The 23,542-nt window shown below is 41.8% G+C and overlaps 3 protein-coding genes across 5 annotated transcripts; all 3 read right to left on the bottom strand.

Moving 5' to 3' along the window:
- Nucleotides 1-267: 267 nt before the first annotated feature.
- Nucleotides 268-6,974, bottom strand: LOC106601201 (WW domain-binding protein 11). 2 transcript variants are annotated; one of them, XM_045715168.1, is made up of 13 exons: nt 6,759-6,974; nt 4,496-4,582; nt 4,207-4,238; nt 4,020-4,113; nt 3,697-3,893; nt 3,273-3,406; nt 3,018-3,169; nt 2,680-2,919; nt 2,402-2,524; nt 1,901-2,185; nt 1,573-1,764; nt 1,125-1,314; nt 268-1,048 (listed from the first exon to the last, which is right to left on the bottom strand). In XM_045715168.1, exons 2-13 carry the CDS (start codon nt 4,557-4,559, stop codon nt 667-669), a joined length of 2,085 nt encoding a protein of 694 aa, XP_045571124.1. In that variant the 5' UTR covers nt 4,560-4,582; nt 6,759-6,974; the 3' UTR covers nt 268-666. The 2 variants fall into 2 exon arrangements, with proteins under 2 accessions (XP_045571124.1, XP_045571123.1); XM_045715167.1 differs by having other exon boundaries at nt 268-1,314; nt 1,579-1,764; nt 6,759-6,973.
- A 1,231-nt stretch (nt 6,975-8,205) lies between these two features.
- LOC106601174 (osteocalcin-like) lies at nt 8,206-12,055 on the bottom strand. Its single transcript, XM_045716061.1, has 3 exons — nt 11,414-12,055; nt 11,121-11,181; nt 8,206-8,308 (listed from the first exon to the last, which is right to left on the bottom strand). The coding sequence occupies exons 1-3, from the start codon at nt 11,472-11,474 to the stop codon at nt 8,206-8,208; spliced, it is 225 nt and encodes a 74-aa protein (XP_045572017.1). The 5' UTR covers nt 11,475-12,055.
- Nucleotides 12,056-15,744: 3,689 nt separating this feature from the next.
- LOC100136434 (matrix Gla protein) lies at nt 15,745-22,264 on the bottom strand. Of its 2 annotated transcripts, none has more exons than XM_014193136.2 (5): nt 22,135-22,264; nt 18,657-18,751; nt 18,524-18,553; nt 18,204-18,306; nt 15,745-16,280 (listed from the first exon to the last, which is right to left on the bottom strand). In XM_014193136.2, the coding sequence occupies exons 2-5, from the start codon at nt 18,715-18,717 to the stop codon at nt 16,136-16,138; spliced, it is 339 nt and encodes a 112-aa protein (XP_014048611.1). In that variant the 5' UTR covers nt 18,718-18,751; nt 22,135-22,264; the 3' UTR covers nt 15,745-16,135.
- Nucleotides 22,265-23,542: the final 1,278 nt, after the last annotated feature.

Here is a 23,542-nt window from a genome sequence, read left to right as displayed (position 1 = left end):
CTGGGACTTGATGTTCCCCGCTGAATTCATAAATCATTCAAATGAATTGCGAAGTTTAGACCACATTCAGTTGTCAAACTTTGCAGATAGAAATGCCATGAATAGAGCTGATGTGATTCCTTATCCTACAAAACCTAGTTCTTCCATCTGAATGTTCCAAAACGTTGCGTCCTGCTGAACAAGCCTGTTCATCATGGTGGTTTATTCATTTGTAGTCTGATTTATGAAAAGATACTTAAAAAAAAAGATTGGACTGAAAATAGTTAATTGAGTTTAAGTATTTATTTAGTTGCAGGTCTAACCATTTCAGACAAGCACACTCATTTGGATTTTCCTACAAACACCTGACAAAACACCCCCCCTTCTTTCTTTGAAATCCATCACCTTTCTCAGTTCAACAATAAAATAAACATTTGACAGTCATAAAAAAAACACTCGCTTTTTAACAAATATTGAGCCAAATTATCATAGCCATGTACAGTAAGTTGGTAGGGAGGAGATTCTAGTCTCATTGTGAAAAACAAAGCCTTTCTGCTTCATTTAGAGGAACCAATGTGTTTCTGAACAGCATCTGCTTGATGGTATCACTAACACTTTCTTCATGACCCCTACTGTTCATTCCTTCTCAACACACCCACCCTTTTCACCCCGCAGCCCTTGTCAGTCTCAGAGGAGTCCCTCCATCTCCCTCATGAAGGCCTCATACATCTGGTCCTTGGTCTTCATGTTGGGCTGAGAGACTGGGCCCATCTGAGTAGGGTTGGCCGACCCCATGGGGGCAGCCATCGACTGCTGCTTCTGTCCTCCCACCCTTTCCTCTCTTCTTCCTCTCTTTTCCATAGGCCCTCCTCCGCTCCCGGCCCCTTTATCCCTGCGCACCCTCAGCGCCGTGGGCACGAAGCGGGTGACCTCTGTCTTGGGGTTGATGATCTGGGGTTTGGCTGAGATGGTGGCTCCGCCACTCCCCTGGCCTGTTGTCAGATTGCTGCCTCCGGCTGAGACAGAGGTGATGTTGGCCCGCTTCTCAATGGTTGGTGCATGGTGGTGGCTGGTGGGGTTCGCGCCCGACGGCAGGGCACTTGTCCCCGGGGGGAGGGGGCATCTGCATCCCTGGGCGCATGGACATAGGCATGGAGGGAGGGGGCAGCATGGAGGCATTGGGGTTGCTCTGGGAGCCATCTGGGTTGGAGCCGGGTTTCTGGCGGTGGACGATGCTGGGGGGAGCGCTGAGGACGGAGTTAAGCGGCGGGGGGAAAAGAGAGAGGGGAGGGGCGAGTTGGCGTGGGGGGCCAGAACGTGGTGGAGGGGGGATGCCTACAGAAAGGGAGAAGAGAGGAGATTAGAGTGGGGGAAAATCCTGCTTTAGTCCCATGCTTTGCTGCCCAAAATTCATTTTACATTTATTTTAGCTTGAGGTATGTGCCATGTTGATATTTTTATTACTGTTAACTTTGGGTAGTGCTGAACTGTAGTTATGTTTAAAAAATATGTATGTTTTGACAATGTTCCGTGTTTAAGGAGAAGGGATAAAGTCATATGAAATTCCAATAAAAGGCACAAAAATACATCCACACATACCTGGGGGAGCTGGGGGAGGCAGTCTGGGTGGGGGTCCCCGGGGTGGAGGACCAGGAGGGAGACCTGGAGGGGGGCCTGGGGGAGGGCCAGGGGGACGACCTGGTGGGGGTCCAGGGGGCAGTAGCCGGGGCATCGGCCCCCTTGGACCACCTAGCATACCAGGCGGCCTCAAAAACGGGGGAGCACCTTAGGATGACAAACAAGACATATCATATGATATATCACATCATAGTGCCTTGTTTTAGTAATTTGATAGTAATGAAGCAACGTCACACAAGGTGACACTATATTCCAATCATTACTACACATAAAACCAACTAACCGGGTGGAGGGCCGGGAGGCAGGCCAGAGGGCGGACCAGGAGGCCTCATTGGAGGAGCTGGGGGTGGTCCCAACGGTGGAGGCCCTGTTCCTGGTGGACCCTGCATGTGTAGAGGTGGTTGCTGTCCTCCCATTGGTCCAGAGGGTGGAGGCATGCGCTGATTGGGTATAAGGTGAGACTGGTTGTCGCCTGGTGGTCCCCTATCCTCGATGTCTGAGTCGTCAGAGTCAGTATACTCCTCCTCAACTTCCTCTTCCTCCTCTTCCTCCTCAGGGATGGACTGCCCTGTAGACAAATAATAAAGAGGGGATGAGTGAGAAAGGGATGAAGGAAGAAAGTATAACCTAGTTCCCATGGAGAAATCCTCCTCAGCGAATACAAACCTCTTTAAATTACATCATTCTCCAAAATAGTGTCAACAATCCAATCATTCATCTGCATCATCAAGTCCTGCTGAAGTGTGGTAGTGGTGTTGTGTGCAGACTGAAGGAGATACAGTACCTGCCATCCTAAGCATCATAGCCTGCAGAGGAGTGATGGCCTTTTTCTTCTTCACAATCCTCTTCTTCTTGCTCTTCTCCCTGGGTGCTGAGGGGGGCATGTCTGCAAACCGCACACTGCGTCCTGCAAAACATATCACACAACCTTGTGTAAAACTCCATATCTGTGTTATCATTCTTTAAACTACAACACCAAGCAGTGCACAGACTTGAAGACAGAACCCAACACACTTGGGGTGATCAAGCAAGCACATATGCGGACAAGGCTCCGCCTCTCACCTGCATGTCTGTCCCCTCTGTCCTCCTCTCTGCCCTTCTCTCTATCGTCCTCCTGCCGGTCCACCATCATCCTCTTGTCAACCTCGCCTCCGTCATCCCTCTCTCCTTCACTGTCCTCTTCAGAGTCGCTGTCGTCTTCCTCCCCATCGTCACCATCGCTCTCGCTCCCACTGTCCCTCTCTCCTCCCATCAGCATAGTGTCCATGGCTTTCTCCATGTCAGAGGCCTGGTTGGACGCATCTGGTTGTAGGCAGAGAAAGGTGGATTTGGATGAGAAAGTAGAAAGAAGCATATTTATTCCTCCTGATCCCATGTACAAACATGCAGTAGTGCAGTACCTGCGTCTGCTGCGAACTGGGCCCTGCGTGAGGCGTACAGCGCCAGGACCTGAGACGGTGGGGGGCCAGTTGGGGGACCTGGGGGTTTCCTACCAGGGGGTAACCGAGGGACGCCTGCCACCGCTGCAGACATGGAGGCACTGATCCCCTTACTGAGAGAGAAAGAGAGAGTGTTTACAGAGCAGCTGGTAGCTTTGTGGTGTGGTCCATAGGAATGATACTGAGACAGCACTGTAAATTCAGGGGAGTGCCCACCTTAACGAGGAGCCCTTCTTCAGGATGGAGGGAGGCTGGGCCCCAGGCAGGGGGATGTCCTGGATCAGGATGCTGGAGGGAGCGTGGGGCATCTCTGGGAGTGGGATGCTATCCACCTCCACCAGTTCAGCATTCTAGTTGACAGAGCGAGGAAGAGAAATAGTGAGTAGTGAACAACAGCAACAATTATGACATTTACATTTTTTGTCATTTAGCAGACGCTCTTATCCAGAGCGACTTACAGTAGTGAATACATACATTTCATTTCATGCATTTTTTTTTGTACTGGCCCCCGTGGGAATCGAACCCACAACCCTGGCGTTGCACACACCATGCTGGTGTTGCAAACACCATGCTCTACCAACTGAGCACTGCTCGGTTTATCTATTCAATTCATACATGTTCATCAGCATAGCATACACACCTTGACTGAGTCAAAGTAGAGTGACAGCTTGCCACGATTGCTCTCATAGTCCAGCTCCAGTTTGCGTAGCTCCTTGTAAGTGTCTGGGTTCTCTCTTTCGTACAAACGTACGATGCGCTCAAACGTCTCCCGTAGCTTCTTCCTCTTGTCCCTCAGCACCTTCTCATTCAGCAGCGGCTGCTGCACAGGGTTGAACTCTGGCACAAGAAAAAACAGATAGAGAACGGATGTGAACAGGAGAAAATAAAATGATTAGCAAGATCTTTTTGGAAGACAAATAACAAACGCACAACCTTGTTTAAAACCCGTTTGCAATGGCTCACCCATTTCATCCAGCTTCTCCATGTCTTTGATGATCTGTCTGGGGTCCTTCATCTTCAGTACAGCTGTTCTCACCATCATCCTCTGCTTCTTGTTCTGTGGCGCAGCAAAGAAGAGCACAGTGAGTTTTACAGACAGAATACAAAGTCAACCTGTCACTGACATTCAACTTGTTAACCAAGGTCTTACCTTCTTCAGCTCCCGTTTCCTGGCCTCCTTCCCTGAAGAGGAAAAGGCACCGCATTAAGTTTGATGTAGAACCTGTTACCTGACAGCTCCTCTACGTTGATGCCTTTACTATTGTTCATAGTGCTGCTGAGCTCAATAACAGACATTGAAATGATTTTCCTTTCACAGACATGGAATCCCCTGAAGCTTAAGTAACAATGGGTGTCCACTGATGTGTTCATGCTCAAGTTGAGGTGAACATATGATGTGCGCTGTCACATGACGACGGAAAGTGTATGATGTTACTTACTGGCCTGGTCGGTGGGGTTCATGAACTTCCCACTCTTGGTGGAGGAGGTCGAACGTCGCCCCATGGTGACGGCGCGTCTCCTTCACCCTGCCAGGGAAGATACAGTATCAACTTATTGGAATCAGGAGAAAATACAAATCTATAAGTTATAAGATAGCTGCTGGGATGGTGTAAATAAAACTAGGCTGCATTACACACTGCAATGGATATTCCAACCATGAGCCCCAGCCTGCTCTGCTCTTGCTGAACAAAAACTTTTTTTGTGTGATTCCTAACCAATGCCTGTGCTGTGTAGATCTACGGTGGCAGTTCAGAGGGAGAGTCAGAGGCTTCTTCCAAAAAAATTCACTCTTGCTCATGAACAGTGTTTCCCAACCCTGGTCCTCCAGTACCCCCCAATAGTACACATTTCTATTTTAACCCTGGACAAGCATACCTGATTCAACTTTTCAAGCCCTCAATGAGGTGTATTTGTCAAGGGCCACAACGAAACGGTGTACTGTTGGGAGTATTAGAGGACCAGGGTTGGGAAACACTGCTATAGCCTATGTTCAGTTCAGTTTGAGAAGGAGAGCGCGGAAGATGAAAAGGAAGACTGGATGTCAACTTTTATAGCTTGCTACTACTATAATTGATTTGATTAAAAACCATGTGCTTCCTGCCCATGATGTAGGCCTATTTATCAGAGTTATTGACCTCACTTATTGTGATTCAAGTAACTTACATTGTGGTGCTGAAACGAAGCAGCGGCACAATCAATGGGAAATGGACAGCTCATGGTGCTGAAAGTAGGCAAATTCAAATTGGCATAATTCATTTCAACAGTGTTAATTTTAATTAGTTTACTAACAACAAGAGGGCTTTGTGTTGGAGCCTATTTAAAAAATAAGAGGTAGGCCCACCTGGTTGGCAGGCTAACTTAGGCTATAGACTACTATGTCAAAAGATTTGTTGGTCAATTCCACCATCCACTCTTTAAATAACAGCACTTCACTGACACGGAGGCAGGTTAAGTTAAAACCAAGACTCGAATTGATGGGGTATGAGATGGTATGCCATTGGCCTGCTTATTAAAGAAAATGGCAAAAAAAGAAAACAGATCCGATTATATAAAGTGATCTATAACAGCGCTTTGGTCCGCGATGCTTTATGCTAGAAACAAGCTGTAAAATATCCAGGAAAGACGTGATTCTGATGCATATGGGGATGTCATTGTTTCTAGCATAAAGACACATTTCCTTTGCTTGGGAAGTAATCTTATTCTGTCACTATCAATTGATTAAGTTATTCACTTTCTATACAATATAAGATGTTTAAACCCAGACAGCTTTTAGGTAAACGCTTGTGACCTTCTCTCGTTGGGTTGAGCTACAGAAGAAGAGTAGCGAGCAGTTAAAGCTGCCATTTTTCTGCGTCGGTAGGTCTAGTCTGTCTGGGGTGATAAGTTAGGCCTAACTTTGGAAAGCACCATGCTCAGATTCCTAATGAGGTCTCAGATTGTATTATTTGCAAACAGGGGCAGTTTCATTGCAAACAAGACACATTGATTTGGCATTGGAGAAATATGAGATGAACACACAGGCATATGTTCATTCTTAGCCTGTAATTTCAGAAATTGGTATGGCATTAAACAAATATTCATATTTAAGGCTCTGGTCTGTCCAAGAAGTGAGGGTAAACGTTCTCTGCTATCCACTTTGTTTTAATTATTATTTTGGGTATGGGGAGGGTCACTCGTTTTTTGCGTTCAGGGTTTAGGTAAAATATATTTTGCTCTAGGGAGGGCCATTCATTTCCATTTCAGAGAGGTCCCATTTCAGAGAGGTTCTTATTATAAATAACGTTCACTCTCTTGCTGCGATTAAACCAATAATGAATTGCCTTTTGACATTGTTCTGGGAAACATACTTGTACATACAAGTTCGTCTCCCAGCACAATGTCACAAGACAATTATTGGGTGAATAGCAGCTAGTCAGAAGTACACGTTAACAAGTCCAAACTAACAACTAACGTTAGCTAAATTAGCTAGCAAAGCTGTACCAGTTCTAATGTTAGGTAGCTATAGATCATGGAAATACTCGCCAATATTAATTTGCTGAAATGTTAAATAGCTAGCTAACTAGCTAGCAAATTTTGTAACCAACGGTAGCTATATCGCCAAAGTCTGCAGGTTTCACATCAGCATAACGTTAACTTGCTAAATTAGCCAGTCAACTAGCTTGATGAACAGGTAACGAAAAAGCTAACTTGAATTGACTCTACCTTTATCCACGTGAAAACTGTGGGCAGTGCGCCTTTCCCCTCTCTTACTTTCCAATCGGGTGAATTGTCAACTATAAATGTCGTTTCCTGTATCAAACTAATGTATGAGATACCCTTTTAGATCACACTGACAAACGCTTTTGGCTAATTGATGCAGTCCACCATGTTTTGATTGCCGCGAGCTAGGGCGGAAGTCTCGTGTGAGAAACCGGAAACGCCAAAATAGAAGGTCAAACAAAATACGCTCGTACTATTGTTTGTACAGATGAACGTGGTACGTTCAGGCGTTTGGAAATTGCTCCCAAGGATGAACCAGACTGGTGGAGGTCTACAATTTTTTTCTGAGGTCTTGGCTGATTTCTTTTGATTTTCCCATGATGTCAAGCAAAGAGGCAGTGAGTTTGAAGGTAGGCCTTGAAATACATCCACAGGTACACCTCCAATTGACTCCAATGATGTCAATTAGCCTATCAGAAGCTTCTAATGCCATGACATAATTTTATGGAATTTTCCAAGCTGTTTAAAGGCACAGTCAACTTAGTGTATGTACACTTCTGACCCACTGGAATTGTGATACAGTGGATTATAAGTGAAATAATCCGTCTGTAAACAATTGTTGGAAAAATTACTTGTGTCATGCACAAAGTAGATGTCCTAACCGACTTGCCAAAACTATAGTTTGTTAACAAGAAATTTGTGGAGTGGTTGAAAAACGAGTTTTAATGACTCCAACCTAAGTGTTTGTAAACTTCTGACTTCAGCTGTAAATACGAACATTGGCAGTAATGACCAAATTAAATGCCCCAGCCTTGGGATCATTTACGCAATTGAACAGGTAGATAGATATGTTTGTTCATGCAATATAAAATGCAATGTAGTCTAAATGTTTTCAGCTGTCATAGATGTTTTATATTCATGAAGGTGCTGAAGATCTGTACATGTAACTTTTCTCTTTCAATATTTGTAAACAAAGTCAGTAATGTCATGCCAATGGAACTTTTTGCTCCACTATAGTTGCTCCACTATTTTTGTATCAAAGGCTTTACCAGCCTTTGATACCACAGAGGTCGTTTGTTCAGGTCTCCTTCAGTGTGTAGCCTAATCTGTTTCTCATTTGTTCCCTTTAGGAAATGACAGATCTCGCACAATGTATCATGTTATAACATTGTTAGAATATTGTTATGTAATATGAAATAATTTCATGAAAGACACATTGTTTAGATATTTTTATGGACCATACTACACTACAGAATATTACCAAATAGTTCTCTTGATAACTTCTCATTATCCTCTTTCTCTCTTTCTCTCTCGCTCTCCCTCTAACACCGTATCAATCTATACTTCATTTATTTAGATTTATTAAGATGTTTCATCCTCAGAACATTACAACTATTTCTCTCAAAAAAGCCTTGCAGAAGGGAAGTTGGTTTGTGGAGTGGGTTGACATCTAGTATGGGATTGGTCCATAGAATTCGGTGTAGGCAGCAATGATCCCAGCTGTGTCCATCATGTTCTCACACCAGTAGTTAAGCTCACACACCTCCCTCAGACTGGGAATGAAGGTGTTGGGCAGTTTCCATAAAATAAGAGGAAGAGGTGAAAGATGAAAGGGGGACGAAAAAAAAACATAGATGAAAATCTAGATATTATCCAGTGTGAAGAAATAGGCTTGCTGTCTCTGCCTTGCCGGTTCCCCTCTTTCCACTGGGATTCTCTGCCTCTAACCCTTTTACATGGGCTGAGTCACTGGCCTACTGGTGTTCTTCCATGCCGTCCATGGGAGGGGTGCGTCACTTGAGTGGGTTGAGTCACTGACGTGGTCTTCCTGTCTGGGTTGGCGCCCCCCCTTGGGTTGTGCCATGGCGGAGATCGTTGTGGGCTATACTCGGCCTTGTCTTAGGACGGTAAGTTGGTGGTTGGAGACATCCCTCAAGTGGTGTGGGGGCTGTGCTTTGGCAAAGTGGGTGGGGTTATATCCTGCCTGTTTGGCCCTGTCCGGGGGTATCATCGGATGGGGCCACAGTGTCTTCTGATCCCTCCTGTCTCAGCCTCCAGTATTTATGCTGCAGTAGTTTATGTGTCGGGGGGCTAGGGTCAGTCTGTTACATCTGGAGTATTTCTCTTGTCTTATCCGGTCTCCTGTGTGAATTTAAATATGCTCTCTCTATAATTCTCTCTTTCTCTCTTTCTGTCTTTCTCTCGGAGGACCTGAGCCCTAGGACCATGCCTCAGGACTACCTGGTATGATGACTCCTTGCTGTCCCCAGTCCACCTGGCCGTGCTGCTGCTCCAGTTTCAACTGTTCTGCCTGCGGCTATGGAACCCTGACCTGTTCACCGGACGTGCTTGTTGCACCCTCGACAACTACTATGATTATTATTATTTGACCATGCTGGTCATTTATGAACATTTTAACATCTTGACCATGTTCTGTTATAATCTCCACCCAGCACAGCCAGAAGAGGACTGGCCACCCCTCATAGCCTGGTTCCTCTCTAGGTTTCTTCCTAGGTTTTTGGCCTTTCTAGGGAGTTTTTCCTAGGGAGTTTTTCCTAGCCACCGTGCTTCTTTCACATGCATTGCTTGCTGTTTGGGGTTTTAGGCTGGGTTTCTGTTCAGCACTTTGAGATATCAGCTGATGTACGAAGGGCTATATAAATAAATTTGATTTGATTTGATTTTATATAAATAACATTTCACTCCATGATAACAACAGGAAATTCCCTGAATATTTGAGTACATTTCATCTTAAATGAAGTGGAAATGATGCTTGTTCCCATACAAACATTGATTAACAGCAAAACACATACGCTGAGTGTACAAAACATTAAGAACACCTGCTCTTTCCATGATATAGACTGACCGGGTGAATCCAGGTGAGAGCTATGATCGCTTATTGATGTCACTTATTAAAGCCACTTCAGTCAGTGTAGATGAAGGGGAAGAGACACGTTAAAGGGGGATTGTTAAGCCTTGAGACAATTGAGACATGGATTGTGTATGTGTGCCATTCAGAGGGTGAATGGGCAAGACAAAAGATTTAAGTGCCTTTGAACAGGGTATGGTCGTAGGTGCCAGGCACACCGGTTTGTGTCAAGAACGGCAACACTGTTCGGTTTTTCACACTCAATAGTTTCCAGTGTGTATTAAGAATGGTCCACCACCAAAATTACATCCAGTCAACTTCACACAACTGTGGGAAGCATTGGAGTCAACATGGGCCAGCATCCCTGTGGAACGCTTTCGACACCTTGTAGAAAAACAACCTTGTGTGCCAGGCTATCAGATGACAGACAGGGGACAACAGAACAGTACTGTACCTCTCCAGCTGAATCAGGGACAAGTCTGCAAGGGCAGTGCCGGCTCTCTTCTGTCGCACACTGCAAACTCACATGCCCCAACTGCCCACAGGTCCAGCATTGAGTGTAGTTCCATTCACAAAGGGCTCTGGCGGGTCCACGTCCTTTTCCAGTCCATGTTTGTGGGTCACCATAATGTTAAGTGGTGAAAAGCACAGACCCTTCAGGCACCAGGTTCACAGGTGTGACTGATGTGAATGTGGGGGAGCTGCAGGCTGTGGTTGGGGTGAGCCTGTAGAAACAACTTGAGCAGCCATCTAGGGTCTTGTCTTCCAGTCTGTCCCTTTATGTGGAGTGAGTTGGGGTGGCGAGGGAAACCCCCTACAGGAACTGTGCCTCCTTTTTCTCCCAGCACCATCATCCCCCATCACAGTGTCTGATACAAGGGCACTTCTTCCTCATCCCCTTCTCCTTGTCCATTCTTCCTGTCTGAATTATCTCCTTGACTAAATCCAACCTAGTCTTGTTGAATGAACCAGCCATTGGAAATCTGTGTTCTCCTGCCATCTCAGTCCAAACATGCCATTTCTTAAAAGTGAATGTACATTCCACAGCAGGAAACATATTTTGCATATATTCAACAGGCGTGATAGGCTTCATTGCTCCTATCTCCTCATTCTGGTTTGACTGTGCCACGGTGCTGCGGATTTTTATTTAGATAGTCTGCGTGTAATGATAATAGTGTAGGTGCCCTATGTTAGCCTATTATCTAACCTGCAATAATGTCAGTAGTGGGAGTTGTATCAGTTCTAACTATTTCCTCCACTGTCTTCTCATATGTCCATAAAACACAACCTCCTCCAGCTATTTCACTTAAAAGTCTCCTTATCTATCCACACACCTGTAAGGTCATAGAACATATTCCCTTTTTAAAACGAGAGAAATATAAACAAGTGTAATCACACTGCACTTAGAATAACCATGTTCAGTGCATCTACGACTGGTCATCAACATTACAGTACACACAATCAGACCACTGCCATTCTGGTACCAATTATCCTACTGATGTCTCTTACCCACTCTTTTCTCACTAGCAGGCTTTGAGGCAGTGGAGGTAGAGGAGTCTGTGTAGAGAGGAAACAGTATTGTACATGACTAATCATCTCGATCTGAAAACACAACTACAACATTATAAATTCTTTACATGTTTTATTTATTCTTTAACATTTATATAAAGTTTCATTATTTATTTGATTATTTTCCTTATTCCATTTATGCTGAAATCCTAAAAATAGTTGCACATTTTGCTCAGGTGCAAAACCTTGACTAACGCTGTCGCTCTATCTCTGCTCTAACCTCCAATAGAGTGGCACACACATGCCTGAGCACAGAGGACAAGGATGGCCAAGGTCTTCATCTTTCTCTTTGCTGTTGGTTCACAATCTGGACGATCAACAAGTATGAGATTTCGACTGTTCTGTCTTGCTTGTCTCTCTCACCAGTACATCAACACACACTCAGTTTATAGTTATGACCCTCACAATATCTTGAGTTTGTGATTGGTTGAGGAATCATGTATCATACACCCACAAGCAACAGCAAATGTACACTGGCACATGAACAGATATACACACACACACACACCCTGAATTCTCAAATAATTGTTGCATATATTCTAAACATTCGAAAAAACATTCTACATTTATGCTTCATCATATTTTTTGGTGAGGTCATGCTTTAAAAACAACAACTGTTTTTTAAAAACTTAATGAAAAAGTAGTGTTACACCTTTTATAGTTAACTGTTGTAAGAACACATGTACATGTCTCTAATAATTCCCAAATCTACAGTGGGGGCCGAAATGTATACCCTTGATGAAGATGAAATAAATAATTATATTACTGAGTTAAATTGTATGCTCCCAAAATGTGGAAATGCTATTATTTTATACTAATACACAGTGGTGGAAAAGTACCTAATTGTAATACTTGAGTACAAGTAGAGATATCTTAATAGAAAATGACTAAAGTAAAAGTGAAAGTTATCCAGTAAAATACTACTTGAGTAAAAGTCCAAAAGTATTTGGTTTTAAATATACTTAAGTATCAAAAGTAAATGTAATTGCAAAAATATACTTAAGTATCAAAAGTAAAAGTATGAATAATTTCACATTCCTTATATTATGAAGCAAACCAGACGGCAATATTTAGATTTTTTTTACGGATAGCTAGGGGCACACTCCAACACTCAGACATCATTTAGAAACATAGCATGTGTGTTTGGTGAGTCTGCCAGATCAGATGCAGTAGGGATGACCAGGGGGATTCTCTTGATAAGTGTGTGAATTGGACAATGTTCCTGTCCTGCTAAGCATTCGAAATGTAACAAGTACTTTAGGGTGTCAGGGAAAATGTATGGAGTAAAAAGTACATTTTTTTTCCTTAGGAATGTAGTAAAAGTTGTCAAAAATGTAAATAGTAAAGTGAAGTACAGATACCCAAAACAACTACTTAAGTAGTACTTTAAAGTATTTTTACTTAAGTACTTTACACCACTGCTAATACAATTCTTCAGAGAAATATATATTTTTTAACAAGTAATACTTTTTTTCTCAAAAATGAAGGGGTCAAACTATTGACAGCCCTGTTTTCAGTACCTTTCATTACCCCACCTTGCTAGGATAATAGCAATGAGGCATTTTCTTTTATGAGTTGGAAAACATATTGGGAGGGATCTCATATTGGGAGACCATTCCTCCATACATAATCCTTCCAGATCCTTGATATCCTTCATCTGTGCTTATAGATTGCCCTCTTCTATTCAAACCACAGGTTTTCGAAGGATTTCAAGTCTAGAGACTGAGATTGCCATTCCAAAATGTTGATTTTGTAGCCAATTAACCATTTCTTTGTGGATGTTGACGTGTGCTTGGGGTTATTGTCTTGCTGGAAGATCCACTTGCTGCCAAGTTTCAACCTCCTGGCAGAGGCATCCAGTTTTTGGCTAAAATGTCTGTGTACTGGGTAAAGTTCATGATGACGTTGACCTCAGCAAGGGCCCCAGGACCAGTGGAAGCAAAATAGCCCCATAAAATTCAAGATCCACCACCATATTTTACAGTTGGTATGGGGTTCTTTTCTGCTTATGCATTCTCAATTCGATGCCAAACCCACCACTAGTGTACGTGGCCAAAGAGCTCTATTTTCATGTCATCTGACCATAGCACTGATTCCAATACAAGTGCCAATGCTGTTTAGCAAACTCCAGGCGTTTACATTTGTTGGATGACATGAAAATAGAGAATGAAAATGTCCCCATTTTTTTTTTGCATACAATATAGTAAAGTATTTGAATTATTTATTTTACACAGTCATTTTTGCTCATCTTTATCAAGGGTGTCAATAATTTCATACCCCACTGTATAAAGACAACACTCCTTTAAATGTGCAGTACCACCAGACAACCTCAAGAGGTCCGAGTTTTACAGCATGCCCACACGACATCCTATTCAAACCACGAACTACTGGTTGATAAAACCATATGATACTAATTGAACAAGAAGAGAAACCTCCATCCGTCATTATGTGACAGACTTTTGATCAGAGGTTTTGCTTTTTTATAACAAACTACAGTGATTTCCTATATGAGGAAACTGAAAGCAATTTTTAGATTGATAGTTGATTGTACATTCATTCTCCAGTAATACACATGGTATGGTATATCCAGTGCCTGTATGGAGCATTGATAGGCATATAAAAACTAAAACACATAAATTGTTCAACTACTGAAGTTGAACAAAATTCTATTCTATTCTGCTCCATTCTTTTCTATTCTGCTTCATTCCATTCTATTCTGCTCCATTCTATTCTATTCTGCTCCATTCTATTTTATTACTTGTTGCCTTTTCCCCACTCATGTTCAACTTCTTAAGTAGCACATTATTGCTTGACAGCATTGCAGAATGTAGAGACCTCACCCTTAAGGGGTGTGCAAAGACCTTATGTAAAGACCTCACCCTTAAGGGAAATGTCCCTTTATATTTTGCTCTCTCAGTTTCTTTCCAAGTCGGACTTCTGGGCCGCTGAAGTGGCCTTGACAATGTGGGGTGTAATTTCAGCATCTGGGTCAGTGCTGATGTCGTTCCTCCATGTAGGGACAAAGTTCAGAAATCTATCCTAGCAAAGGCTTAATTATGAACATTTTGGTTCTGCGGAATCACAAAAAAACATCAATGTGATTGCCCTTTCGTGGGCAGTGGTGGGAAAAGTACCCAATTGTCACACTTGAGTAAAAGTATAGATACCTTAATATAAAGTTACTCAAGTAAAAGTGAAAGTCACCCAGTAAAATACTACTTGAGTAAAAGTCTAAAAGTATTTGGTTTTAAATGTACTTAAGTATCAAAAGTAAATTGAATTGCTAAAATATACTTAAGTTTCAAAAGTAAAAGTATAAATAATTTCAAATTCCTTATAATAAGCAAAGCGGACAGCACCATGTTCTTGTTTTTAAAATGTACGATAGTCAGGGGCACACTCCAAATCTCAGACATTATATACAGATAGTCAGGGGCACACTCCAAATCTCAGACATTATATACAGATAGTCAGGGGCACACTCCAAATCTCAGACATTATATACAGATAGTCAGGGGCACACTCCAAATCTCAGACATTATATACAGATAGTCAGGGGCACACTCCAAATCTCAGACATTATATACAGATAGTCAGGGGCATACTCCAAATCTCAGACATTATTTACAAAAGATGCATTTGTGTTTAGAGAGTCCGCCAGACCATAGGCAGTAGGGATGGCCATGTGTTCTTTTGATAAGTGCGTGAATTTCACAATTTTCCTGTTCTGCTAAGCATTCAAAATGTAGGGAGGACTTTGGGTTGTCAGGGAAAATGCATGGAGTAAAAAGTACAATATTTTCTTTAGGAATGTAGTGAAGTAAATGTTGTCAAAAATATAAATAGTAAAGTAAAGTACAGATACCCCAAAAAACGACTTAAGTAGTACTTGAATATATTTTTACTTAAGTACTTTACACCACTGTTCGTGGGTGTGCCATGACCAGATCCAGTGTCCTGCTTGTGTCTCTCTTGTCTTCTAGAGACTGACATTCACTGTGTTCAGATGACCTCTGGTTCTTATGGTACAGTAAGGAGCTGCATCTTGTCTACAAAAACAGTGACCAGCTGACTACTTATTGTTGTATGTGACCTGGAAATGAATATTTTCTATTGATACCATTGATGCTCCCATTTACAAAAGTTAGGGAAAAAATTACCAAAAATATATACATTTACATTCCAAAAGTGGAAGATAAGGCCATACAAACTATTGGATAATCAAACAAATAGTAACTGACTTTGAACATAATTTACACTTACAGTTTAAAAACAGGTGCAAACTTTGTCATGCTGGTGCAAAAATGTAGCTTCCCTTGGCTTTTCTTGTTTCCACACTACATTTTTCTGATTTGTTGCTACCACACTGGTCAAACTGGGACAGATATTAGCGTTCACACATCTGCTCCCACATTCAAAATCATATTCAGCTGAAATTTGGCAACACGTGGAACCAAATGAGGTGGAATTCTGTAGCCCACAAGTAAGGTTACTAAGCCCCTCTGAGGAATATCGTGACACCATAGGATTTAGACAATGAATGTAACAAACTCTTCAAAAACGTTTTAATACATATAAATACATATGGGTTAGACAGAGACTGTTGTCTTAGTGTGGATGGAAAAAGGGAACAATGGAGGTGAGTGTGAAGCTAATCTTCACAAGCACAGATTTCTGAAAGCAGTTATTCTTTGAAGGTGTGGTGATTGTGAGTAGGCTATAAAGTTATACAATAAATGGCGCTTGAATTATATAAATGCGCAAGATTATTGGATCACTATATACGTAATTGATTTTACTGATATCTTTTCATATATTTGTCATATCTCTTTTACTGTTACATCACCGAACCAATATCCTGTTATGTAATGTCAGAGTGTGTTGAATGAGCGTACAGTAAATCAATAGCAGGAATAATTGCTATGATAAGATGGACAGGGACTCAGAATCCACGGGTTGGGCCTGGATTCCTAGCTCCAAAATATCTCTGATAGGCCAGCTGGTAACCATAGCGATGGGCAAAGAAGCGACAGGGAGAGTAGTCTTCACATGTCTCTGTGCGCCTTTCCGCTGGAGACTTCATTGTTCTGAAACACAAACACAAGTCAACTACAATCACAGTCAACCATTATGAAACACAGATAAACAAATAACACAGAGGCCTACAGTGCCTTCAGAAAGTATTCATATTCCTTGACTTTTGACACATTTTGTTGTGTTACAGCCAGAATTCTAAATGGTTTAAATTGATATTTTTTTTTAAAAAACGTGTTTTTAGAAATGTTAGCAAATGTATTGAAATGTAAATACAAAAATATCATTTACATAAGCATTCACACCCTTGAGCCAATACATGTTTGAATCAGCTTTGGCAGCGATTACAGCCGTGAGTCTTTCTGAGTAAGTCTCTAAGAGCTTTGCACACCTGGCTTATACAATATTTGCCCATTATTCTTTTAAAAATTCTTTAAGCTCTGTCAAAAGAGTTATTGATCATTGCTAGACAACCATTTTCAAGTTTGGCCATAGTTTTTCAAGCAGATTTAAGTCAAAACTGTAACTCGGTCACTCAGGAACATTCACTGTCTTCTTGGTAAGCAACTCCAGTGTAGATTTGGCCTTGTGTTTTAGGTTATTGTCCTGCTGAAAGGTGAATTAATCTCTCAGTGTGTCACGACTCCCGCTGAAGTCGGCTCCTCTCCTTGTTCGGGCGGCGGTCGACGTCACCGGTTTTCTTGCCATCGCCGCTCAACCTTTCATTTTCCATTTGTTTTGTCTTGTTTTTCCGCACACCTGGTTTACATCCCCTCATCACTCTACGTGTATATTATCCTCTGTTCCCCCCCATGTCTGTATGTGTAATTGTTCGTTACATTTATTGTGTGACGCGGCAGGCTGTTTTTTTCCGGGTATTGTTTTGAACCCATGGTATTGTATTGTTGTACATTATTTGTGTGACTAGTGCGCTATTCGCTTTTGCCTTTGGCTGGAGTGTTGTGACGCTGTTGCGTCCGATTGATTTGCTTCTGCCAATTAAAGTGTGCCTGTTCACTCATCTCTGCACTCCTGCACCTGACTCCAGTTGACCAGTTGCACACCCAGTCTGACACAGTGGAAAGCAGACTGAACCAGGTTTTCCTCTAGAATTTATTTTCCTGTGCTTAGCTCATTCCGTAAATGTTTTATCCTGAAAAACTCCCCAGTCCTTAACGATTACATGCATACCCATAACATGATGCAGCCACCACTGTACTTGAAAATACAGAGAGTGGTACTCAGTAATGTGTTGTATTGGATTTGCCCCAAAAATAACACAATGTATTCAGGACAAACAGTTAATTGCTTTGTTTTGCAGTATTACTTTAGTGCCTTGCAAACAGGATGCATGTTTTGGAATATTTGTGTTCTGTACAGGCTTCCTTCTTTTCGCTTTGTGAATTAGGTTAGTATTGTGGAGTAACTACAATGTTGTTGATCCATCCTCAGTTACTCCTATCACAGCCATTAAACTCTGTAACTGTTTTAAAGTTACCATTGGCCTAATGGTGAAATCCCTGAGCAGTTTCATTCCTGTCTGGCAACTGAGTTAGGAAGGACGACTGTATCTTTTGTGGTGACTGGGTGTATTGATATACCATCCAAAGTGTAATTAATAACTTCACCATGCTCAAAGGGATATTGAATGTGCCCTTCTTTGTGAGGCATTGGAAAACCTCCCTGATTTTGTGGTTGAATCTGTGTTTGAAATTCCCTACTCGACTGAGGGACCTTACAGATAATTGTATGTGTGAGGTAAGGAGATGAGGTAGTCATTCAAAAATCATGTTAAAACCTATTATTGTACACAGAGTGAGTCCATGAAACTTATTATGTGGCTTTTTTAGCACATTTTTACTCCTAAACTTCTTTAGGCTTAACATAACAAGGGGTTGAATAGTTATTGATTCAAGACATTTCTTCTTTGATATTATGGGATATTGTGTGTAGGCCAGTGATTGTGTGTGTGGTACCTCCTGTAAGTGCTGCCTCTTGATGGAGTGTTGTAGGCACTTCCCCTCTGTGGACTCTGTGGGTTGATGAATGAGTTGGCTCGGTATGGACTGACAAACACATCTGGAATGTAATGGAATTAAATAAAACCATTTTATTAGAAGAAATTACCCCCATCTCAACAGGGGCGGGCATACAGATTTCAGTGACAAAATCTTATTGAATTCACTGAATGGCCTAGTTGGTCTGGAATTCAAAAAAATTGACAAATATAGTGTTTTTATAATACATCAAATGTGTGGGAATGTTTTACTGCCATAAGAATCTGAAGGTCAATCACCTTCAAAGGATTCTGTGCTTTCTTGAGAATCTGTGGAAAAGAAGGGGAAAGTTATTAGTGACTTATCACTGTAGATCACCAGGTTTACTAAAAAGATTCTGAATTGACGTAGTGTTGATTTGTAGAAATGTACCGTAGCAGACGCAGAGAGAGATGGTGACACACAGGGCCACACACTGGAGGAGAGTCCTCATCCTCACTCTGGCTGTCTGTTGGTCTCTTGGTCTGCTGGAGGAAAGACTGATGTTAAAATGTGTCATAATACCACCACCACCATGAGAGAAATAAGGCGTGGAGGGAGCGCATGACGTTACTGTACGTTAGGGACTGTGACAGCTATAAAACAAGTGAACTGGTGGTAAAGATTCTACATGGGTCTGTATGTGGGTTCATGTACATGTTAACGCAGCCATAAATCCAGACTACACACTATTTCTCAATGTCAACAAAAATAATAATATCTAGGCCTATACATTGATGTATTTCCAGAGTAGAGGGCAAACAAACAAATTCCCCAAACCAATGTTATTTTTGTATGACTGGATTTTAGGGTCCCTCATGATGTACAGACAGGAAAGTACAGACAGCGTTTCTATGGGCATACAGTGCTGTGAAAAAGTATTTACCCCCTTTCTATTTTCTCTACTTTGGAATATTTCTGATACTGAATGTTATCAGATCTTCAACCAAAACCTAATATTAGATAAAGGGAACCTGAGTGAACAAATACAAAACAATTACATAATTTATTTATTTCATAAATAAAGTTATGCAACACCCAATGCCCCTGTGTGAAAAAGTAATTGCCCCCATACACTCAACAACTGGTTGTGCCACTGAGCTGCAATGACTCCAACCAAATGCTTCCTGTAGTTGTTGATCAGTCTCTCACATCGCCGTGGAGGAATTTTGGGCCACTCTTCCATGCAGAACTGCTTTAACTCAGCAACATTTGTGGGTTTTTTTATTTATTTTTATTTTTTCAAGCATAAACTGCTCGTTTTAAGTCCTGCCACAACAGCTCAATTGGAATTAGGTCTGGACTTTGACTAGGCCATTCCAAAACTTCAAATGTGTTGCTTTTTAGCCATTTTCATGTAGACTTGATTGTGTGTTTTGGATCATTGTCTTGCTGCATGACACAATTGTGCTTCAGCTTCAGTTCACAGATGGATGGCCTGACATTCTCCTGTAGAATTCTCTGATACAGAGCAGAATTCATAGTTCCTTCTATTAAGGCAAGTCGTCCAGGTCCTGAGGCAGCAAAGCATCCCTGAACCATCACACTACCACCACCATGCTTGACCGTTGGTATGAGGTTCTTACTGTGGAATGCAGTGTTTGGTTTTCACCAGGCATAATGGCACCCATGTCGTCCAAAAAGTTATACTTTTGACTCATCTGTCCATAGAACATTCTTCCAAGATTCTTGATGATCATCCAGGTGCTTCCAGGTGTTTTTTGGCAAACCTCAGTCAACGTTTTGGATGGGTTCTGTCTGTTGAAGATCTGAAACGAGGACTTGAAACGAGCAGTTCATGCTTGAAAACCATTTTATTAGAGTCTAAGCCCTGTCTAAGCCGGGGGGAGCTAACTTATGAATTGTTTTAAGATGACCATAGCAAGGATTATTTAGCTATTTGATTTTGAATTTTAAGACCCCTTAAGGTATCAAAGAAATATATAAAATTATTGGATGAAACATTGAATGTGTCATTTGTAACAGCTCTCGTTGGTGGTAGAAGTGGACCAAGGCGCAGCGTGGTAAGTGTTCATGATTCGTTTATTCAAGAAACACTAAAACAAAATAACTACAGCAACAAAACGAAAGCGAACAGTTCTGTCAGGTACAGACACTAAACAGAAAACAAGATCCCACAAACTCAGGTGGAAAACAGGCTGCCTAAGTATGACTCCTAATCAGAGACAACGATAGACAGCTGCCTCTGATTGGGAACCACACTGGCCCAAAAACAAAGAAACAGAAAACATAGAATTTCCCACCCGTGTCACACCCTGATCTAACCAACCATAGAGAATAATAAGGATCTATAAGGTCAGGGCGTGACATCATTACTGCTATTAGCCAATAGAAACACATTGAATAACAGATTCACTACATGGAACAACATATAGTCCCCCCAAAAAAATCTAAAGGAAGTTTGTTCTGAAGTGTCTGTCCTATAGAGAGACATGAAAAAGATCAGGAAACCATTTTTTATTTATCCCATTATTTTAGGCACTAAACTATCTCCATATATACTTCCATTAAATTGGTATAAACTGGTATTTGTAAACTCAGGTTCTCTTTATCTAATATTAGGTTTTGGTTGAAGATCTGATAACATTCAGTATCAAAAATATGCAAAAATAGAGAAAATCAGAAAGGGGGAAAATACTTTTTCACGGCACTGTATATGGGTATACTGTAGTCACTAGTCAGTGCCATTGCTGAATGATGGGGGAGGGAGAAAAACAGTCATAGTGCTGGCAGCAATGGAGCAGTGACACACACACACACCTAACCTTAACCAAAAAACCTAACCTTAACCCTAAACTTACCTTAGCTCCTAACCCTAAAACTAAGCCTAGCTCCTAACCCTAACCCTAAACCTAATTCTAAATCTAACACCAATTTTAACCTTAACCCTAAACCCCCTAGAAATAGCATTTGACTGTGTGGGGACCAACAAAATGTCTCCAGTTGGTCAAATGTTTGTTAGTTTACTATTCACACACACACACACACACACACACACACACACACACACACACACACACACACACACACACACACACACACACACACACACACACACACACACACACACACAGTGACCTTGCCAGGTGGTAGAAGTGGACCAAGGCGTACACCTGTACAAATAGTCAACAAGACCCCAACCTTCCTAACAAAACCCCCCACATTCACCCACATCCATGTGCCCCATGGCAGACCCTCTCTGCCGCCTCCTGTGTTTGTAGGGTTTGGATGACAACCTGGTACAACGCCCCTCCTTTACATACCCAATGGCACACGTCACCCCAAAGGCATGGGGCACAGCTGGCCCACAGGGAAGGAGCTCACAGACCTTACAGGAAAAAGGGTTACGAGGATATCAATGAGTGTGTGTGTGTGTTAGTGAGGTGCTGACAGCATCGTCTGCAGCCTTTTATGCGCGTCTGCAGCCTGGCACACAGCAGGCCCTGAGACCCCCCCCCCCAGGCCAGAATGTGCTCACCCTCACCTCACTGGAAAAAAACCTTTACCATGCAGGATGCTACTAACCCACAGAACTGCACCACCAGGCTAATGACCCCTATTCACTCAGCACTCAGTAGCACATCAAACAAACTGAAGGCTGTACCCATGCATCTCACTGTATCACTATTTTAATGGATCAAAGTCTGTATGTTTTGTTATTTACAGTTACACTTAATTTTAGGCTGCAAAAAGTGACAGCCGATATTTACACCTAAACATTAACCTCCTTTATGGGATTTCTATTGGAGTTATGTCAAAGTTACCAATATCAAATGTATATCTTATTTTTAATATATTGTGGATAGTATATTGTTATGTAGCTATAAACCTATGAGATAGTTGTACTTACCCTAAGAAGATAGTTATGGTGTCAACTCTCTTGGTAAAGTCTCTTTCACAATCTCCCTCTCTCTCTTTCTCTCTGGGGATGTTTCTTTATTCTGTATAGCAAGGCTTTTATACCTCTTCTCCCCCACCCGTCTGTTTCCCCCTACTCCCTCTTTCTCAGCCCTCCCTCTCTCTTTCTCCTCCCTTCTTCTTACTATCAGCCCATTCCACCTCCTCAATCAGACCACACTTAACTCACTCTCTCCCTCTCTCTTCTGTAAACATACTCACACGTTCGCTGAAAAACAGATTATGGAAAGGTGGAGTGGAATGAAGGAAAACAGACAGGGTGTAAACAGAGAACAAGAGAGGGATGGAGGAGAGGAATAGAGAGGAAGGCCAGTAGCGGAGTTACCTGCTCTATCACCGCTACCTGACAATATTTACTGCTGTTTACTAACATGACAGCAGGGTATGAAAAGAGCAAGTAACATACAAACTCCACACGGACTGACTCCACTATTTATCATCAACACTTCACGAAAGTGTCATGTAGAATTTTCACTGTAGTGCCAGTCCTTGTCCTTTCATGTTTTTGACTGCCAAAACAGTGTTCTTAACTGCATAGTGGGGTGATGCATTTATTATACTAATCATATATCTAGGGCTATTTGAGTATAGTTCTACAGTTGGTTGTATGTAATAACCTCTTTAGATTTCAGCTCAGATGAGAATACACATCCCTTATGCAATCTCACTTAAGGTTTCCTTATGTAACCTCACTTAAATTGGAATGTTCTAGGAATAACTCAGTGAAACCAGATCTGCCCAGAGGCAAACAAACAGAAGATGAAGAGCCAGATGGATACAGTGCCTTCAGAAAGTATTCACACCCCTTGACTTTTCCCACATGTGATTGTGTTACAGCCTGAATTTAAAATGTATCAAATGTAGATTTTTTTGTCAATGGCCTACACACCATACCCATGATGTCAAAGTGGAATTATGTTTTTAGAAACATTTTACAAATCAATAAAAAATGAAAAGCTGAAATGTCTTGAGTCAATAACTAAGCCTAAATAAGTTCAGGAATAAAATGTGCTTAACAAGTCATGTAATAAGTTGTATGGACTCACTCTGTGTGCAATAATAGTGTTTAACATGATTTTTAAATGACTACCTCATTTCTTCATCTCACACATACAATTATCTGTAAGGTCCCTCAGTCGAGCAGTGAATTTCAAACACCGGTTCAACCACAAAGACCAGGGACGTTTTTTTCCAATGCCTCACAAAGAAGGGCACATATTTGTGAATATCCCTTTGAGCATGGTGAAGTTATTAATTACACTTTGGATGGTGTATCCATACACCCAGTCACTACAAAGATACGGCATCCTTCCTAACTCAGTTGGTGGAGAGGAAGGAAA

This window comes from Salmo salar, chromosome ssa03, assembly GCF_905237065.1.
Source record: "Salmo salar chromosome ssa03, Ssal_v3.1, whole genome shotgun sequence".
Lineage (NCBI taxonomy): Eukaryota > Metazoa > Chordata > Actinopteri > Salmoniformes > Salmonidae > Salmo > Salmo salar.
Note: the sequence above shows the minus strand (reverse complement) of the source record. Positions and strands in the feature narration are given on the sequence as shown.

Coding starts and splice junctions, on each gene's coding strand:
- LOC106601201 (XM_045715168.1), bottom strand. CDS start 4,559: ATGGGGCGACGTTCGACCTCCTCCACCAAGAGTGGGAAGTTCATGAAC. Junction 3,894..4,019: donor GGAGAAGCTGGATGAAATGG/GTGAGCCATTGC, acceptor TTCTTGTGCCAG/AGTTCAACCCTGTGCAGCAG. Junction 2,186..2,401: donor TATGATGCTTAGGATGGCAG/GTACTGTATCTC, acceptor ATTTGTCTACAG/GGCAGTCCATCCCTGAGGAG.
- LOC106601174 (XM_045716061.1), bottom strand. CDS start 11,474: ATGAAGACCTTGGCCATCCTTGTCCTCTGTGCTCAGGCATGTGTGTGC. Junction 11,182..11,413: donor TGTGTGCCACTCTATTGGAG/GTTAGAGCAGAG, acceptor CTCTCTACACAG/ACTCCTCTACCTCCACTGCC. Junction 8,309..11,120: donor AGAGTGGGTAAGAGACATCA/GTAGGATAATTG, acceptor CTTCATTCCCAG/TCTGAGGGAGGTGTGTGAGC.
- LOC100136434 (XM_014193136.2), bottom strand. CDS start 18,717: ATGAGGACTCTCCTCCAGTGTGTGGCCCTGTGTGTCACCATCTCTCTC. Junction 18,554..18,656: donor CTCTCTCTGCGTCTGCTACG/GTACATTTCTAC, acceptor TCTTTTCCACAG/ATTCTCAAGAAAGCACAGAA. Junction 18,307..18,523: donor AAGCACAGAATCCTTTGAAG/GTGATTGACCTT, acceptor ATTACATTCCAG/ATGTGTTTGTCAGTCCATAC.